Source organism: Pelodiscus sinensis, chromosome 12, assembly GCF_052426305.1.
Source record: "Pelodiscus sinensis isolate ZL-2025 chromosome 12, ASM5242630v1, whole genome shotgun sequence".
NCBI classification, from domain to species: domain Eukaryota; kingdom Metazoa; phylum Chordata; order Testudines; family Trionychidae; genus Pelodiscus; species Pelodiscus sinensis.
This window is the reverse complement of record NC_143063.1, coordinates 21,293,472-21,313,434: the sequence shown is the minus strand read 5'-3', so window position 1 is coordinate 21,313,434 and position 19,963 is coordinate 21,293,472. Positions and strand designations below refer to the sequence as shown.

Genomic DNA, 19,963 nt, shown 5'->3' with positions numbered 1-19,963 from the left:
AAGGCCTTGATCCTACATTTGGACCTGTGCAGCGTGTGCAGGTCGGTGGCTCTTGAGCAGAATTCTGGACAATCAGAATTAAAGGAGCACCAACATACATTTGCAGGACCGGGGCCTAATTTGTTATACTAGATAGATGTTCTGCAGTTCAGTCACATTCTGTCTTCACCTCACACTGGCTTTCTTACTCTTTTGTTTTAATACAATTTTTCCTGTAAAGTCTCTGATTCCTAGAATTATGGAATGCAACTTCAGAAATGGGGGGAGAAACAACTCTTGTACTGTGCTGATAATAGGAATTATATGCAGTTGTGGGTAGTCCACAGGGCTCTATGTACACAAAATTTCTTTTGAGAATAGACTGTGATTTATTTTTAAAAGCGGATTTTTTTTTTCAGATTTGACTAATCTCTTCAGCTGTTAGTTTCTTATTTTCAATTTGAGTTTATTAGTTGTTCTTCTGACAGTTAATAAAATAACCAAGGAACTGAGGAGTCCTCAACATGAATATTAAAATGAATAGCTGAAATTTGTAATCTCTAACGCTGCTGCTCCTGGCCATAATGTAAATGTGATCCCCAAGCAGCCCACATTTAGGTGATAACTTCTTAAGTAAATCTTGCTGGTTCTGATGGAAAACCTGCTAATGCCATATGTTCTCTTTGATAATTTTGCCATGTGAGAAAATCTGCATGTAGTAAATGAAGGTCTTTTTAAACTGCATATCTCTTCTAATGAACAATAATTCATAAGCTTTCCTCATTTAATTAGAGAATCTCTTGTGAATAGCTGCATATGCTGCTGTTTGTTTACTCAGTATAAAATGCAAACCAATCTTGTGTTTCTGCAGTACTAAACAGTCCATAAGTAGATTTAAGAAAAAAAAGGTCTGGAAGAATTGAGAGGAAACCAGAGATGGGTGTTCATTTAATTTTCAGGTTGTTTAAGGACTAAGATATTTTGATTTCCAAACTTTAGCCAGTGTACTGAACTAACAGACATACCCTGCTTATCAGGCAACCGAGGGCATTAGCTGATCTGACATGAAAGAGTCCACACCCTAGGGTCCTGACTAACATTGAAGGAGTGTTACTTCCTCTCCATGGGGCATAAGGCAGGGAGTAGGAGTCAACAGGTGGTTCTGCAAATATGGGTTTGACTGGGAGTTATCTCTAATGAGGAAAACCTTAAATATATTCCTTGCCCTCTACAGATGGACTCTGGGAATGAATAAAATATACCAAAGTGAACAGTATGTTCCATCGTGTAGTATTTGATAAATTGAATAATCTTAAATTAAACATGATCCTTTTATTAAAATAATTCATATAATACTGTTTAAACGTATCATGAACAAGCCTATGGGCTTGAACTGTGCTAGCGCACTAGTTCCTAGAGACTTTGTCTTGTAACATTTTTCTGGAGTTAGTTAAACTAAGCATCAGACAGTAGTTTGCACAAGAGTTGGGTGCCTAGTTTGTGTGTGAGTTCAGATTTCATTCTTACATCTATGTTCTGTTCTCAGATCCATCTGATGATGAATGGGAAGAACTCTCCAGCAGCGACGAGAGTGATTTGTTTATGGAGAACTCTTACGATGAGGGAAATGGGCAGCTAATGTCACCTCTTTGTCTCTCTGCTGAGGTTCATGCAGCACTCATGAATAACCTCATTCCAAAGAAGGTAGAACTGCTATCTATCACGTAGTCACAAATCACATATAATGTTTTCACTGCACTTGATTTAGGCCCTAGTTTAAACCCTCCCCCCAAAAAACTAATCCAGCTGTAGTACAGGAAGATTTATTTTTAATCAAACCTTTGGCATTTTAAAATAATCCTAGATATACAACATTATTCATACAAGCTGACTTACCTAAAATAAGTCTGTGATATAACTGTAACTTAAAATTTCCCCCTCCATTATGGCAAGAATTAAATGAGATATTGGGCTTTTTCTAAACAGTATAGGATTTTTCCAGGTTGGATATGTTAAGGGACCTGCATAGAGATAATGAAATTTGAACAAACCAGGGCACGAAATGCCATTTTTCACTCCTAGCTAGGTTGGGAGAGAATGCCAGAGATCAAACGGAAATAAACTCAATTCCCCTTATCCCTTTTAAACTGTAAATTTCGATACTCCACTTGCCAGTTCTGGGTTTGCTGTTGAGTCCCCAGAACTCAACATCTTAGTAGGACTTCACAGGCATCAGAAAATGTGAGAATCATTGTAAAAGTGACTATAATAACATTTTTCTTAAACACGGTACCTGCAGCCCTTTGCCTGCATGTTTAGAGGTTCAGTTCTTAGGTTGATTCTCCAGCATGATGTGTTCTGGAACCTCAACAACCAGCCTTGAACTGCTGAGAAGATTTCTGTAGGTGCTGTAAGGAGGGGCCAAATACATTGTCTGTGCTGTCTGCCCTTCCCAGCCTAGATAGAGGCAAAGGGGCTGAGGTGATACCTATTATTGGACCAGCTTCTGTAGGTGAGAGAGAAAGGCTTTTGAGTTCCATCTGAAGCTCAGAGATCACCTGAAGAAGAGTTTTGGGGGACTTGAATGCTTGCTTATTTTACCAACAGAAATTGGTCCAATAAAAGAGATTATTTCATCCATCTTGTGTGTGTCATAGGCTGGGACCAACATCTGTATAACTACACTAAAAACTTCATAGCCTAGTAACGTCATATGATTATTCTTTCTTTTCTATTAATAGAACTATCCATCTCAGGAGGATATTAAACAGTGATTGTTAAAGGTAGACATTTTAAAATCAGCAGTTCCACATAACTAGCATTCCAAAAGTTTTAAAGAAGCTGGCTGAGGAGCTTGCAGGACCATTAATGTTGATTTTAGAACTTGAAAAGCTGGGGAAGTTTCAGAAGACTGGAAGCAGTCCAATGTTATGGTTTAAGAACCTAAGTACTGTCATACTGGGTCAAACCAATGGTCAGCTATCTTGTCTTCCAGTAGTGGACAATGCGTGGTGCTTCAGAAGAAATGAACAAAACAGGTCATCATCAAGTGATGTATCTTCTGTCGCTCATTCTCAGATTCAGAGTCTAGAAACACTTCCTTTCTAGGCTACTTTAATAAAAGCAGAGCCATGACTTTTACTGTTTATTTTAAATATATAATACATAAACTTGGATCCCACATAAAAATATACTATGTTTTTTATTAACAGGCTTTGGGTTGTTAAAACTTGTTTCCAGTTCACCTTTATAATTGATGCATGCCTGGAAAATAACTTTAATCCTCCAGTACTTAAAAGGGTGCCACCAAACACCAGCATGTTTCTGGAAAAATATTTTACCTGCTATTTCTACAAGTAACAGCTTAGATCATTATAACTGGAAACATGAGGAAAATATTGATTTTAGTTTGTTCGCTTTATTTGACAGTGTTTTAGGGTTGTTTTTTTTTTGTTTAGTTATTCCTTCTTGGTGTGTTTAGACTACATGGCTCTGTCGACGGAGCCATGTAGATTAGGCAGGACGAAAAAGGGAAATGAAGCAGCAATTTAAATAATCGCCGCTTCGTTTAAATCAAAATGGCCACTGCGCTGTGCCGATCAGCTGATTGTCGGCACAGCGCAGCAGTCTAGACGGGAATCTGCCGACCCCTGAACCCTTTGTTGGCAGATCCTTTACGCTTTGTGAAACGAGGCTTACAGGATCTGCTGACGAAGGGTTCTGGGGTCGGCAGATCCCCGTCTAGACTGCCGCGCTGTGCCGACAATCAGCTGATCGGCACAGCGCAGTGGCCATTTTGATTTAAATGAAGCGGCGATTATTTAAATCGCCGCTTCATTTCCCTTTTTCGAGTACACTATATGGCTCAGTCGATGGAGCCATGTAGTTTAGACATACCCTCTGTGTAAAATCCCTTGTATGTGTAGGTGTTCCAAGAAGTGACAGGGAAAAGGAAAATATTTTTTTTAAAATAAGACACTAAAATAACAAAATAGCAAAAATTCAACGGGGAACTTCAAGTTAGGTGTGAAATCTAAGAAAAAGACTGAAAAGGTGTTCCCTTGTAATAAAAAGTTCAAATTTTCAGACATTGTGTTCAGTGATAGTATGTACTATAAAGCATAATGGGGACTCTGTCATTAAGGGTTGTTTTTTACCATAAAGATGCTTTATTTCGCTGGGAAGATGAAGTGATTTGATTTTCTCTCATACAAGAATCCAGAATGGCATTCGATTATCTGAATAACACCTGATTTTTGTAGAAGCCTTTCCTGTTATTCTTTGACAGTCTGATTTGCTCTCTCCATCTTTTCAGCTACAGACATCTAAACTTTTTAACCTTAAAATTTTGGTATGAAGGATTAGAAAAAGTTTTAGGCAGTTTATTTGTAAAGTGCTTTCCTTATTCTTAATTGTGGGTTGCAGAGGTAACATGCCTCATCTTGTAGTAGTAATCATAGTAGTTTGATAGTGTAATAGAAATGAGAACAAAGAGTGTCTCAATATAAGATGAACTGTATTCAAGGCCCTGTTTATTCTGTGGCAAAGTGAACATAAAATCTGTGGCAAGGTCCCCAGATTCTGCAGCATTCTAGAAATTATGTAGCATAACCATATAAATTGTTTAAAGAGATTTTAAATATGGAATCAAGTAATGTATTTAATTTAATATAAAAATGTTAAGGCATAACTTCATCATAGAAGTTGTCAGAGGAGAAGCTGGAGGTTCCAGTAGTTGAGTAAAAACATGGTTGGAGCTTTGACATCTGGGGGATTGTGGGATAAAACATATAATTTAATTTTTCTGCTGAATGATCAACAAAGAAATGGCTAACGTTAAACTGTCCTTCACCACAAAAAAACCCTATTGCTGAACTTTTTTCCAGATTCTTGAAAAAACCACTTTTCCAAATAGCGTTGCTGTCGACATCTGTATGCACAGTCCATCTTGGAAACCATTAATTAAAAAGTAGGAATTTCTTTGACTTCTTTTTTTTTAATGTATTAAGCTATTTGTAATTGTCTTATTAAAGTCATGCAAACATTGATGCTTTCATGTCTGCATCCATCTTGGGTTGCCCCAGACAACTGGCCTCCTACGTGTCGGCTATATTGTTTAGTAACAAAATACAAATATTTATATGCACATACGTTGTGATCCACAGGTAAATTATACTCCCTCTCAATGTCTCATAATTAAATTAAAATTCCTTGTTTATGTTGATCACTTTTTAATGATGAGAGGCTCTAAGGGCACATTTCTGTAATTTATTTTGTTCTAGAATGAACACAGTGCAGTGCAGAGCTCTCATGTGCCTTCATAGTATTTTGTTAGTGTCTGATGTGGATTGCCTTGGAGGAGCTTCAACACTTCAGTCACTTGCACAGCACCTCTCCCAACTAGTTTTTTCTCAGTCAGGTAAGGCCACGGTATTAAACTTAACTCAGAAAGGTTTGTTTCTATTGTAAGTAAATGTTATGTGTATTATTTATTTAATACTGTTTTATTACTAAATCTCTCCACACTGCCTTCCAAGCGCAAGAAAAATGGATGTTGAGAATATGCTGCTGTGCACCGAAGCTATGTATATCTCATGTCATCCATTTTCCCAGGAAAGCTCAGATGAAATGCAGTTTTTGGAGTCCATAGTATGTTTCACAATTGCATATGAAAACACTAAAATATTAAGGGATTGAATTAGTGAGCCCCATCCTAACATGAGACCACCTCATCTATGTTTGCTCATTTCTGTTACCGTGGCAGTTTTTTCTATTGATTTTATAAATCAAGCTGTTGTTATGGAGACCAGGACTTCTCCCAAGTCTGTATAAAGAAATACGATTTTGAGACCGTTAATTTATCTGAAGTGACTTTTTACCAGCATCATAATTCACGTTAGGCACCACGGGAAGCTTAGTCTCAAAGTGATTTCCAAAGCTGAAACAAACTCTAGTGCAGGAACCTTGACTGGCCCTGAGCCAGGGTTGGACCAAAGGAGCTCGGTGCCAGCCCCTGTGCTGCCACCGACTGTGGGGCTCCACTCTGACAGCAGCAGAAGTGCCGGCATTACCCACGTAGGCGCTGGGGGGAGGGGGAAGGAAATGGCACTCAGGGAAGAGGCATGGAGGCTGCAGAGTCCTGCAGCCATGGGCTAGGAGCACAGTCCTGCGGGAGTGCGCCAAGCCTGGGAGTGGCCAGAGAGCAGTGGGATGAAGCCGTGGAGTTAAGGCAGGCTTAACTCCTGCCCCGGCCCTGCACCACTTCTGAAAGCAGCTGTCATTTACAGCAGTGGCTCCATGTGCTGCCCCTCATCTACAAGCACCAACCCCACAGTTTCTCCTGGCCACAGTTCTCCATTATTGATCAGTGGGAGCTGCAGGAGTGGTGTCTGCAGGCAAGGACAGAATGTGGAGACCCCCTGCTCTGACTTTCACAGGGACATTGCAGCCATTGGGCCCCGCTGCCATCCTGCCTCTCCCCCTGAGCATTCTCCCCAACCCCACTTCTACTAACCTCCCCCACCCAGCTTGAATGTGGCAAATGAGCCATTTACAGCACTCTGGAAACTCTAAGAGGGTGGGAGGCCCAGCTTTTCCCATGGGGGATGCCAGACCACAGATGTTGCTGCAAGAGGAAAGTTTGCATTATCGGGGTCCAACCTGTATTTCCATAGGAAATACTGGAAGAGTTACCTGCTGTTGCTTGGGACCTTAATTCAAATAAGTTTTGTTATTCTTCATTTAAATCATTATTCTGGGATAGGGCTGGGGTGAGGGACTCAGTATGCAGGCTGGTCTGCAAAGAGAGGACAAACCCAACACACTCCCACCGCAGAAGCATGGAGCCAGGTGAAACGTGCCTATTTATTGTTGTTGCAGCTAGGGGTGTCAGTGTGTAATCGACTACACAATTAACCGATAAGCCTGGGCTGACTTGTCAGCTATACCTATTTCCTTCCCCGCCCCCCTGCTGCCTCTATATCAGAGGCAGGAATGGGGGGGAGCAGGAGCCAGTGCCCATGAAGAGTGGGCTTTAAGTAGGCTCCCCATGAGTACCAGATCCGCGCCCCCCCCACCATGCACTGCCGCCTCTGATAGAGGCGACACCTGAGGGGAGCTGGCTTATGAGCTGGCTCTGCAGACCCACATGCTCCCCCACTTGCTGCCAGTTCCCCCCAGCGCCAGCTCCACAGTGTTGCCTGCATTCCCCCCAGCCCCATGCACACTGCTGCCTCAATCCAAGGCTGCAGCATGGTGGGCAGTGGAGGCTGCTGTGAAGCAGCCTCTGCGGCAGCCCAGACTTGCTGCAACAGAGGCTGCTCCATGAGAAGCAGAGTAGCATTTGTCCAAAGGGAGCTTGGACCGCCCATGAACCAGCTTCTGTCTGTGGTGGGCCCAGGCACACCATGGACAGGGGCTGCTGCCACCCCTCGCTGCTGTCTCTATATCAGAGTTTTTAAACTGGCTTCCCTCGCAGACCAGCTCCCACCTGCCATCCCATGCTGCTGCCTCCGATACAGAAACAGCAGCATGGGGGTGGCAAAGGGGCTCCCTGGGAGTGGTGCTGCAAGAGCCAGTAAATAGCAACAAAAGTATATTAGGGGAGAATGAAAATTGTAAAAATACAGAGGAATATACAAGAAAATATCTGGTATTGAGGAGCAGTTGAGTTTGAAAATTTATGAGCATAGTTTGAGTCCAAGGTTTCCCAGGGTTACTGCATACCAATGGGAAACTAAGAAGTGAACTTGTTTTTTTGTGTTAACTGCGGGGAGACTGATACTCTGGGAGCTTGTTGGAACTCAGAGTCCCAAACTGAATGTCTTACAGTTCTGCTTAAAAAAATCTAGGAAGTGAGTTTTAAAATACCCACTTAGCTTCTTTTCAGTGCTTAGTGTTTCAATAGCACTTATGGTCTGAAATACTGGTGTGGGACAGGTATGCTAAATTTTCATTGTGGCCTTAAATTAGGCCCCTCTTTTTCATGCATAATTTTACACTTATATTTTATGTCACTTAGAAGTCCCAGTCCTGGATTCAGGGATTTCCCTACACTCCCCCCTGGGGATGTATCCCTCCCCCCCAAATATCCCCAACATCACTCCAGTTTTATGAACTATGGTGCCATACAGCCCACCTTCACCCTCATGGTGTCACCCCTCATCGGCTCTGACACCCCCCGTGTAAATTCGAACACCTCCCCCCCATTTCAATTCCGGGGGAGGCTACTGCCTGGATTGTATCTGAAAACTAGGACTTCAAACATCTGTGACATAACTTGAAGGTACAGTCATGAGTGTGAAATTGTTGGCAATTTCCACCCAGAAATCAAGGGGACCAGTTTCTGAAAATCTAGCTTTTAACTTAGAGTAGCAACTGTAAAGGTGGAATGGAATGAAATTTTTCTCTTCTCTTAGTGCAGAATCTCCCTAAAATGATCTAAAGTTTGTTCTGACTCTTTGGCTTTGTTTTTGTGTTTGTGCAGAATTTCCAAAACACACTGAGTTCCTGGAAGCCATAACTAGTGCTATGAGAGCTCTATTGCAAACAATGGCATCAAAGAATATATCTCAGGTGAGAGGGTTTTCGACCAAACATTGGACAGCCTGGTAGATACAAATATAGGTTGAAACTCTCTTAACTGTGATTTTCTGGTCCAGCAACATCCATGGTTCAGCATGGATGTTGCAAGACCAGAGAGTCCCGGTAGAGGGCCAGCAGTAAGGATCCCTGCAGGGCTGGCAGGACAGTGCGCTGCTTGCAGGGAGCTGACAGTAGGAGTGTGTGGTGTCGGGACTGCCCAGGGAGCACCCCAGCATGAGGTGTACATGGCTTCCTGGAGCCCCAGCAGCAAAGGCTGCCCTACAGGGCAGTGGGGACAGCAGGAAGTGGGGAGCTGGCTGGGAGGCCAGAGGCAGGGCGAGGGAATCCGGTGGCAGGGGGTCCAAAAATGACCTCCCCTGTTCCAGCAAAATCCCTCATTTGGGACCAGTCAAGTCCTGTGGGTGCTGAACCAGGGAGGTCCAACCTGTATAGTACATTTTACATCAGATTGTACTTCTACGGTTTTGAAACAAACCAATCTTCAAAGAGTGTTAAATTCTTAACTTGATGTTTAATGTTTAAGCATTGTAATGGTGCTCAGTAGAGCTGTTAGAATTACGGGTTCAACAAAATTCATCCTCATTTTTCTCATAGATTAATAAGGTTGCTGGAAAAATATGTCCCTAGAAAAAACCTTTCATAAAAGTTCTGAGCCCAGTGGTTATTTCATATACTTATTTAAAGACACACAGTTGGGCCAACTTTTTCAAAAACAAAAAGAAATGTAAAATCAAGCTGTTTTGCAGGTGCCACAGGTTTTAGCATTTTGTTTACTAAACTGCCAAGGCTAGTGGTGGAGTCTCTCTGACTTGACAGCTTCAAGACTGGATACCTTTCTAGAAGATGTACTTTAGCCATACAAAAAACATTTAAAATGGCGAATGGTCCTGCCGCACCTCAGAGATTAACAAAAAATGTAGATGGTGGTATGGGCTTTCGTGGGCACAGCCAACTTCTTCAGATGAATGGAGCAAGGGGTCCAGAGGTGCCATACAAGTTATTGGTTCAGTATAGGGGTTACTGGGTGAAATTTAATAGCCTGTGATATACTTCAGAGTAGATGATCTAATGGTCCTATCTGGCTTTAAATGCTATGGGTCTATGAATAAAGAGTTTCTGAAGTATTTTTAATGTCTTAGAGGGAGGTATTAAAATATTACAGGTAAATATGTGGCTTTTTTGGTTCAGGACTTTTTTACCTACAGAACCATGACAATCAGCTTTAAGCCTATTCTGGAGGAAGTTTCTGAAGGAGTAAAAGAATAGTTTAATGATCTCCAAACTGATTCCATCTTCAGCCTTAACATTTTTCATAATATACAAAGGCTGATCATCTGCTATAGATTCGTCTTCTAGAGAAGCAAATGACCTAAAGATTTTTCTTTGAAATAGAGTTTATCTGGAAATTAAAAATTGTCTGGCGTTAAGTTTTCTTCCCTTTTTCTTTAAACAGAGTATGTCTCCTGAGCAGCTGATGACTTTATGTGAAGCTGGTATTCATAGCAGTAATATCAGTGTTAGAGTAAATGTAGTTAGTATCCTGGGAATAGCTGGTAGCGTGCTGGCTAAAGTAGAAGATACAGCTGAAACACTAAAGGTAAAAAATACATTGATAGCAGCCCCTAAACTGCTTTAGTGGCAATTACTTGCCATTGTTCTATAATGCCATGTTTTTTAAAAATAGGTATCTCTTTTCAGATTATTGGAAAATTTCTTCTTGAGGTTGCTATGAAGGATTCTTCTCTTGTGGTAGCTGGAGAAGCTCTGGATGCTCTCTTTGATGTGTTTGCAGATGGGAAAGAAGCTGAAAAGGCAGCACTTCAGATTAAATTGCTCCCTGCACTGAAGGAATTCCAGCCAGTCTTCAAAATGAGGGTAGGCATCCCACAAGCTAGTAACTAGTCCAAAGTTTCAAAACACAGTGCAAGTTAAGACTTGAGATTGGTTTAGCTGATCGTACTACCAGGAAATTCTATGGAATATGCCCACGTCATTGTAAACAATTTTGGTGCACAGAAAGGAGCAAAAAACCAAACGTCTTATATTCTTAGCATGCTATAGATGGAAAGAAAAATTCCTTTCTTAATAGTGAGTTTAACCCTGTGCATAAAGAAACAATCCTATATTTACTTCCAATTATTGTCCATCTTTTTCTGAAATCCTGATTGTTTATTCTGCCAATTCCTCCATGAGTAGAGAGGGCCAAACCCTGAGAGGGGAGAGAGAAAGTCCTCTGCTGAAACTAGTTTGTCTTTTTGTTTTAATTTGCATGGGTTTCCAAATGTGCATATACAGGCAGCCCCCGACTTACGCAGATCCGACTTATGTCAGATCCGCACTTACGAACGGGGCTTTTCTCGCTCCGGAGCTCACGGGCGGCGTGTCGCCACCTGTGTCCTCCGGGGCAAGAAAAGCTTCTCTCGGTCTCCCTGGTCTGCTGGGGGGGGTCCAGCAAAGCCGCTGGACCCCCCCAGCAGACCAGGGACACCCAAGCAAAGCCGCCGCCTGGCAGCTTTGCTCGTTTGCCCGGGAGTTGCTCTGCCCCAGGCTTCCTGGAATCAGCCGCTGATCAGTTTCAGCAGCAGCTGACTTGGGGACGCCTGGGTTTCTTAAGTTGAATCTGTATGCAAGTCAGAACTGGCATCCAGATTCAGCCGCGGTTGAAACTGATCAGTTTCGCAGCGGCTGATGCCAGTTCCGACTTACATACAGATTCAACTTAAGAACAAATCTACAGTCCCTACCTTGTACGTAACCTGGGGACTGCCTGTACTTATCCTGTTGCTGTTAAGATAGGTCTTGGCCAGAATCCTGTATTGATAAGTGAAATTTACAATCCCTCAAATTAAAGTGAATTGTTTTTTAAGGGTAGCACATTTTGAAACTATTTTGTTGCTTTAGCCAGGTGACACCCAGAAAGCTTAAAAACTCTAATATACTTTTAAAATGTATGCCTTTTATTTTATTGTTGGATGGCCTGATATCTATTGGTCCATCATTCTAGGGTGTGGCTCTGTGGCTGTGGTAAATAAATACACGGGAGTGTCCCAGTTAGCAGGTTTCTCAGAGTGGTTTCATGGACCACTTTTGAGAGACACTTTTTCAGGGCAAGACAAATCCACTCTAAGGCTACTTCTAGACTACAAGCAGATTTCGAAAGAGAGCATCTAGACTACAAGCAGATTTTTTGAAAAAGGGAGCCGCTTTTTCGAGAGTCTATACAATCTCGAAAATGCAGAGTTTGCATTCAATAGCACCTTTTTTCGAAAGAGTACTTTAGAAAAAAGGTGTTATTCCTTGTAAAATGAGGTTTACTGTGACTGAAAGAACTACCGTGTTCTTTTGATTTACTTTCGAAAGAACACAGCTGCAGTCTAGACGCAGGTGAAGTTTTTTTGAAAAAAGACTACTTCTTTTGGAAAAACCCTGTAGTCTAGACATACCCTAAAAGAATTGGTTGTCATACTCCAAAAATGGACTCTTCATTAAATATGTGAATGATTTGCCCTAGGGATATAATCTGTTAACTGGATGATCCTTACCTGTAATCAGTTAATTGGCACCTGGCCATGATGGAGCAATTGCCCCACAGTGGGCGGAGTGCTGCTCCAGCACACCTGGGCTCACTGCACCATGGGCCCACAGCCAGCAGCCCTGCAAAGCTGGCAGCTGAGCCCCACAGTTAAGCGAGTAACTGATCGAATTGTTATCCTTTACACGGTTATTATTTGTAAATATTTTTTCCATCCCTACTTTGCACATCATTTTATTTCTGAGAGCAATGCTAGGGCTTTCCCCTACAATATCTACAGAGAATAAATATGTGTTAGAGGTTTAACTGTGAAATCGGATGCCAATAATAGTACTGGCCAGATATCTGGTAATGCCTAATCTTCATTAAGAAGGGGTTCTGTGGAGCAGTAAAATGTCTTATAGTATGAATTGCTAACCATTAGAGAGGAGAGAGAGTGTGCTGTGAATTTACAATTTTTGAGTTATCCATCGTATCTTGCCAGAGGGCTTCAGAGGAGTACTTGGCTGTCCTAATCTGAAGAGCAGCCTTCTCAATTAAAATATATATTTATATTTTTATTGCAGATGCGGAAAGAAGGAAAAGGACAGTACAGTACAGATCAGTTGTGTGTTCTTGACAATGTAAAAATGAATTTGAGAAGATTCATTGTCTATCAAGAAACATTAGGGGGAAGAAAGACTACTTGAAACAGACCTTTAAATTAAGGGTCTCTGGATTGTTTGATTGTCAATTTGAATTCTAGTATTTTGGGTAGAGGGAATTTTGTTTTTATGTTAACATTGCATTTCTTACATTATGCATATTTTATGCTCTTTGGGAAGATGCAATATTCAAGCTGGATTCAGCATATTAAAGTATTTCATTACTTTGAAATTTAATGTTAATGCATTTAAGAATGTGGTGTTGCAGTCTTGGGATATGTGTATATAGTTTTCTCTCACTATATGGAAACCTTCATATACCCTAGCAGAAAATTATTCCAGTATAAATTAATACAAAAGAATGAGTTACCTACTGAATTGAAAAAACCCATAAGAAACCTAGAGTTTTTAAGAGAATCTAAGTGGTGACTGAGTGCCTAAGAAAGTTAATGTGTACTGACAGCTGTGTTCAAAATTGAAAGGGCAGTTTTTGGCAGGTTTCCTGAGTAAGTGTTAGGTACATAGATTGTGATCAGCATTTGGATTTTTTTGCTCTCCAAATCTTATCAGAGAAGAAGCCATGCCAAACTCACTTTCATCCAGTATGATAAATTCTTACGGGGGAGAGGTAATTATTATGGAAGTCAGTTAGGAAGAAACCTGAAAAAGATATTGGGCCTGGTTTTTCCTTCATTTTGTGGATGTTCCGCTTTCTGATTTTAGTTCCCATCTGTCGATCCTCCATTAACATAAACGTTTATATTCAGGGAAGTAATAGTCTTAATAGATACAATTATTTTTATATTGAAATGTGATATAAAAGATTTTTTTAAAATTGTTTAAATGGTATCCACTCAGGCTACGGCTGCACTGCCTTTTTTTTTTTTTTGGAAGAAGATATGCAAATTGTGCTCGTATTTGCATATCTTCTTCCGATTGTTTTTGCAGAAGAAGCTTTTCTGATATTTGGCTCTGTATAGATGAGGCCAAATGTTGGAAAAAACCTTCTTCCGCGAGACCCCTTATTCCTCATAAATTGAGGTTTGCAGGGTCTTGTGAAAGAGGGTTTTTTTCCAACATTTGGTCCTGTCTACATGGGTCCAAATATTGGAAAAACCTCTTCCACAAAAAGAATCAGAAGAAGATATGCAAATGCAAGCATGATTTGCATATCTTCTGGAGAAAAAAAAACGGCAGTGTAGCCGTAGCCTCAACTTTGTTTTGAGATTTTAAACTGAAGCTTATAAAATACATTAACAATTTTTGAAGAAGTCTCACTGATTATGGATGCATAAAAAAAATGGCCTTTATATATGAAACCACTTTTATTTCTTAAAATGTATTTGTTTAATTCTTGAAATCTAAAGTATCAAATACACAGTGTAGAAAAATGATTTGGGAGGTGTGTATATGTGGCTTTGGAGAACTGGGAATAACTAATCAGTTTTATTCATAATGCAAGATGGTACTTTATTCAGAAACCAATAAAATTGGAAGAATTAAACTTTAAAGGTATCAAATATTGTATAAACTTTTGGGACTATGGGGAGTGTTTTTAGAGCTTGCCTGTTAAAGAAATTAGTATTCTTATGCTATTGTGGTAGTGCCAGAGAGGTTTTAATAGCTAACAGTAAATTGGATTCTTCTAAACACTGAATATTTTAACTGTTCTGGTCAGATTTTTACTCCTGTTCTGCCCAGGAGTTTTTTTCCAGATTCCAGAAATTGAAGTATTTTGCTTTATTGTTCGTTGTCCTAGTGCCAGTGAGAAGAAGAAAAAAATATTACTTATTTTCTCTGCAAGAGGAGATTTTATTCCCAACTTCTACCTGTGTTTTTGTTTTTTGGCACTATACTTAGTTTTTTCATTGTGAAAATGCAGATCATTCCTAAGTGTGAACTAGCAGACACAACACTTTTTAATAACTTTTTTTTTGTGCTATAGTTTAATCAGGGAATAATTCCAGGAAGACCCGTGGCTTGTGTGATGCAAGATGATCCAACTGATGATGTGTGTGGTTTCAAACCAGACATTTCATCCAACTGATGAATGTGGAAGCCACCATCAGAATTGTTGGTTTTAGGTGTTTGCTGCTTCATTGGCCATCTACAGGGCATCATTGATGGCTGCATTATTTGCAGAAGCCAGTATCCTGGCTTGATGATCTTAAAGCCTTGAAGTACAGAAGCTGTCCTGATTTTCTGTCTACACTTAAGAACACTTCCCTAGTGATAATGTTGGAGGCAGATGCCACAATGTATGCAATGAGATTTTCAGCCAGAACCATGGATCCAACTCATCAGCCAGATGCAACATCTGGCTTTGCTCCTGAAAGGTCAGTGTTCATTCCAAACAACTTCTGTGATCATCTACAGGCTTTCTCCTCTTTCAGTAAAAGCTAGACAAAATAGTGGGAGAAAGCACTGCTAAATTGAAAGTTCTTCCCCTCTCCTTCCCACTCAGTACTCTGAGAAGCGACTACAAGCAGTAGACAGTCGCCCCTTCCATCTGCCTCACAAATGTACCAGAGGAAAGAGAGCAGGTGTCCTGGGGAAAACCTTAAGAGTTCACTATGACAACAACTGAGCATGCCTCTTCCCAGGCCTGAATTTAGGAGGCAGAATTTCCTACTTCTCAGAGCAGGTCTACACTAGAAGCACTACATTTGGTGCAGCTGGTGAAGATACTCTGTGCCAATGGGAGTGCACTCTCCCGTCGTCATAATTACTCTTCCATAACAGGCAGGAGAGTATCTCCCATTTGCATAGTACCAGTGTGGATGATGGCACTTAGGTCACTAAGATGCATTAATCATTGGGTGGGGGGGTGTCTCTTTCATATCACAGAGGGATTGAGGTTAGATTGAATGTAAGTGGTAGTGTAGACCTTTCCTAAGAAGAATGGTCTCAGGGATGTTAAAATGTGATCATATTGGTAAATGTGTATTTACACACAGGGAGGGGAGGCCGTTGCTTGCACCTCCCAGTGCTGTTGCCTTTGTATCAGAGACAGAAAGGAGGAGGAGAGCAGGTAGCAGGCAGAAACCAGTACTCATGGGGAGCCAGGTTTTAAGTCACACGTACTGGTTCCTGCAGAGCTGCCTGGTCCCACACAACCCTCCCCACTCCTCTGTGCTGCTGCTTCTGATACAGAGGCAGCAGCGCAGGGGGTGGGGAGCCTGTGTGAAACCGTAAAGGTTAACTGGTGAGGCAGGGCTCACCACTTACACATGAATACTATCACATCCCTAGTTTCATTCTAATGGTGGTTTACAGGACAAAAAAGTTGTAAATGCTTCCTTGAACTTAAGGCCCTCCCCGTTGCTTCATGAGTGATCCCATCCAATGGGAGTTGGTGTTAGATGAAATCTTGCATTTCCTGAACATAGGAGAAATAGAAAGGGTTCCCTCAGAAGAAAGATTCTTGGGAGTAAGCTTCATTTTCTTCATTGTCCCAGAAACATGTGGAGAATAACGGGCATCACAGCTATCCCAGATCTTAAGTGGCTCAATAACTGGATGAAGAAAATGGGATGGAAAGACTAGTATCCCTCTTCCAAGAGGACTTTCATTTTCTCCATATTCCCATAAAACCATGCCACTGCAAATTGCTCAGATTAGCATATGGCATAGCCCACCACCAATACTACATGCTCCTATTTTGCATGTTCATCCTCCAGGGTCTGTGCCAAGATAGCCAGGCTCGGGTTTCAGGGCAGTCATTGGTATCGTTTCCTAGATGACAACTAGATCAGCGCTCCAACCCAAGCAATGTTGCACAGTGCTACGATCCAGATGCTAAATCTGCGTCAAGCATGTGGATTTGTGATAAATACCAAGAATTGCTGCTGGACTGACAACTCAAAGAATTGCTCTTGTGAGAATGGAAATACACTTTTCTGTGATAAAGACGTGCCTATCACTCGCTGGTCAGTTCCACGTTTTCCTGATATCCATGTTGAAGTGTGCAAGGCTGACCATAGCTCATTGTCTGCAACTTCCTGACCTTGATTTTGTGTCCAGATAGTGCCTCCTGAGCAAGTTTCCATATCAGGTGCATTTAGGCCTTTCTCTGAATGTATAGAATCGCTCACTGGAAAGCAAGCAAGAACAGGTGATGGTTCCAGACTAGAAGCTGATCTCTCTGCAATGGTGGACAACCGCACAGAACATCTGCAAAGATCTTTCTATAGGTCTTCCAGACCAGGAGGTACAACCAATGTTAGCCTAACAGGAAGGGAAGTAGACTTGGGGGACAGGGCAATGCAAGGTGTCAAACTAGAGATACAGAGGTTCCAGAACTAAAGGGGTCCAGTCCAACGGCATGATCACGGAGTTGTACATCAGCAACCAAAGAGAGAACAAGGAGTGTAACGCTACAAAGAAATGCAGGAGATAGTGGAATGGACATGGAGAACTCTTTCTTACATAAGAGCAATACAAATGAAAGGGGAGCTGAACCAAAAGGCAGACTGGCTCAGGTGATTGACATCATTCTGAATTGTTGACTGCACCTGATTTCATAGGAGTGCACTCTTCCAGCAGCTGAGCCAATCATAGGAAGAAAAACTGAGCAAGAATGTTACCAGGATAGCAGACCTTAAATCCCTCACACAGCTATTCATAAGTCCTTACCCCTTTTTCCTTTCCCACTTTTGAGGAGGTAATCTAGAGGATAAGATGAAAAGTAGCAAAGGTAATAGTGTGAGTTCTGCACTGTCAAATTAGACCATGGTTCCCTGAACTGACAGTACTGAAGTTGGAACCATCATTGAAGCTGCAGTTTAGACCAGACATCTTTTACCAAGACCCATTCCTCCATCCAGACCCTCACCGTCTACAATTGATAGCCTGGTTATTGAAAGGGAAGTGTTAGCTTGGACTATCTTCCAAAGTGATACTCTCCTGCAGGCAGGCTTCAGTGCTAAAGTCCTGTTTCTCCATCTGGACTTGTTTTAGCTTGTAGTGTTCAAAACACACAAAATCCCATGGATCTTGGTATCCCAGTTATCCTGGGTTTTCTTCAGGTGGCCATGGACAAGGGATTTCAGTCTAGCTCCATAGTATGCCAGGTGTAGCCTTAAGTAGCATCCTATTTACAAAGAACCCTCCAGTATCTGGATTTCTTAGAGCAGTCAGGCTTGCTAAACCTGTAATTAAACCAAATTTTCCTAATGTGACCTACCACTGGTATTTAAAAGCCATAATAACCTACCCTTTTGAGCTATTGATGCATCTCATCTACCTCTCCTTCAAAACCCATGTTTGTGTTTGCCATCATGTCTGCTACATGAGTCTTTGAATTTGCAGTTTAATCCATGCAGGAATCCCACTGTGTGTTCCAGGACTAAAAATCCCAGAATCAGTCTTGCCTGGGGTGAATTAATTTTTTCATGTCTCATAGGAGATCCTCATCCCTTCATTTTGTCCAAAGCTCCAGCCCCAATAGAAAAGTGGTAGGACACTTTGATATTTGAAGAGTGCTAAAGAGTTCTGTCAAGTGCACCAAATCAACACAGTGACCTGGCTCCTTGATTGTTTGATTTCATCCAAAGTGCTAAGCTGCCACTAGCTAGATGGATTAAGCCGTACATCGTTGAGACACATAAAACAGCAGGTGCTTCTCTTACGTCAGGGGTGGGCAAAAGGGCCTCTGTGAGCCAGATCCATCCCGCCAAGCAGGTTGATCCGGCCCACGGAGGCCCTGCCACTCCCCCACCCCCAGGCCAATGAGGGTCTGGGGGTAGGGGAAAGCACATGAAGTTTCCTCCGCCCTGCCAGGAGCACGCAGCTGCGTGTTCCTGGCAGAGCGGAAGGAGACTTCGCGTGCTCCCCTGCCCCCAAACCCTGAGTGGCCTGGGGGTGGGAGGAGCACGTGAACTTTCCTTCACCCTACCCCCACCCTGTGAGGCGCGCATGGCACTTCTAAGTGCCGTGCACTCCTGGCAGGGCGAGAGGAGGCTTTGCATGCTCCCCCGTCCCCAGGCCTTGATTGTCTCTTCCCGCTGCCAGGGGCATGGGTGCTTAGTGGGAAGGGGGTTGCAAAGGAGCTCCCCCACCCTCAGACCAATCATGGCCTGTGGGTGGGAAAGCCCGAAGCATCCTGGTCCCACCCCTTCCATTTGAGGCCCCGCCCCTTTTGGAGCAGACCGGAGCCACTTCAAAAAATTTTGAAATGGGCCCCGGCAAAAAATTATTGTCCACCCCTGTCTTAGATGGTATCAAGGCACATGCCCCAAAATCTATGACGACCTTGTGGGCAGAAAGAGCTTGTGGGTCAGCAACATGGTGACTGGTTAACACCCTTATTCGTCAGTACTTAGTGGTCTTTCTGTCCTGTGCAGAGCCCTCCTTTGGCAGAAGGTGCTGGAAGCAGGGATCTGTGAACAGCATTACCATTTGGGGCAATTAACAGTATTAACAGGCTTGTGACACAGAGGCCCATTGGTGCCAACCAGCCACGGCTTCGCTGTTCTTTAAAAGCAGCTTCTGTCGCAGTCCTGACAAATTTGCTTCACCCATTACACCACTTTCCTGGTATTTATCTATGAAGGCAAGCATGTGAGATCTGCTGAAATCTTTGTATCTTATAATCACTGTGAACTGAGTGTAGGGGTAACATTTAAGGAATAATGTAACTATTTTGAAAACGTGGTCTGGGAGTGCGAGTCAATAGAGAATCGTATGTCTCGGTGATGGCCCGTTCAAGCAGGAGGAATTCTGTAATGCACAGAAAAGTTGATGGAAAAACATCAAAGATATACTATAGCCATGGAAACCACTTGGAAGTGAAGAGGAACAGTATGACAATGAGAGAATCACACTGTCTGGAAGTAAGGACAAAAGTATGAGTCAGCAATCTGGAGCCATTTGCTGATGAGGCACCTTGAAACAGAGGGGATGCTTCTGTCTCCTTAGGGGCAGCAAATACTGCAGTGAACTTTGGGGTGAGAATCTACTTGCTTAACTTGCAAAAGTAACTATTAATAAGTGTAGACCCCAGAGGGAGTGTTATGACTTGGTTTTGTAAGTAACCATTTGTTACACTTGCTTCGATTTGAATCTCATTTCTTAAAATACATTTTGTTTTGTTTTATTACTAAGGGGCTATACCCACTGCTCACTATGCTCGGCAACCCTCCATCCCTGAGGGTAGGCAAGCCGGGGAGCCGTGATCTCTGCACCACCCCCCAGCCGCTGGGGC

General features: G+C 42.2%; 1 protein-coding gene across 1 annotated transcript in view; it reads left to right on the top strand.

Moving 5' to 3' along the window:
• Positions 1-14,270, top strand: part of HEATR3 (HEAT repeat containing 3) — a 45,484-nt gene extending 31,214 nt beyond the window's left edge. Inside the window, exons 9-15 of the mRNA XM_075940245.2 lie at positions 1,526-1,683; positions 4,866-4,948; positions 5,262-5,398; positions 8,465-8,553; positions 10,037-10,180; positions 10,282-10,458; positions 12,682-14,270. Of these exons, the coding sequence (XP_075796360.2) occupies positions 1,526-1,683; positions 4,866-4,948; positions 5,262-5,398; positions 8,465-8,553; positions 10,037-10,180; positions 10,282-10,458; positions 12,682-12,804 (911 nt within the window). The 3' untranslated portion in view covers positions 12,805-14,270. The remainder of the gene's footprint in view (positions 1-1,525; positions 1,684-4,865; positions 4,949-5,261; positions 5,399-8,464; positions 8,554-10,036; positions 10,181-10,281; positions 10,459-12,681) is intronic.
• The last annotated feature ends 5,693 nt before the right edge of the window (positions 14,271-19,963 follow it).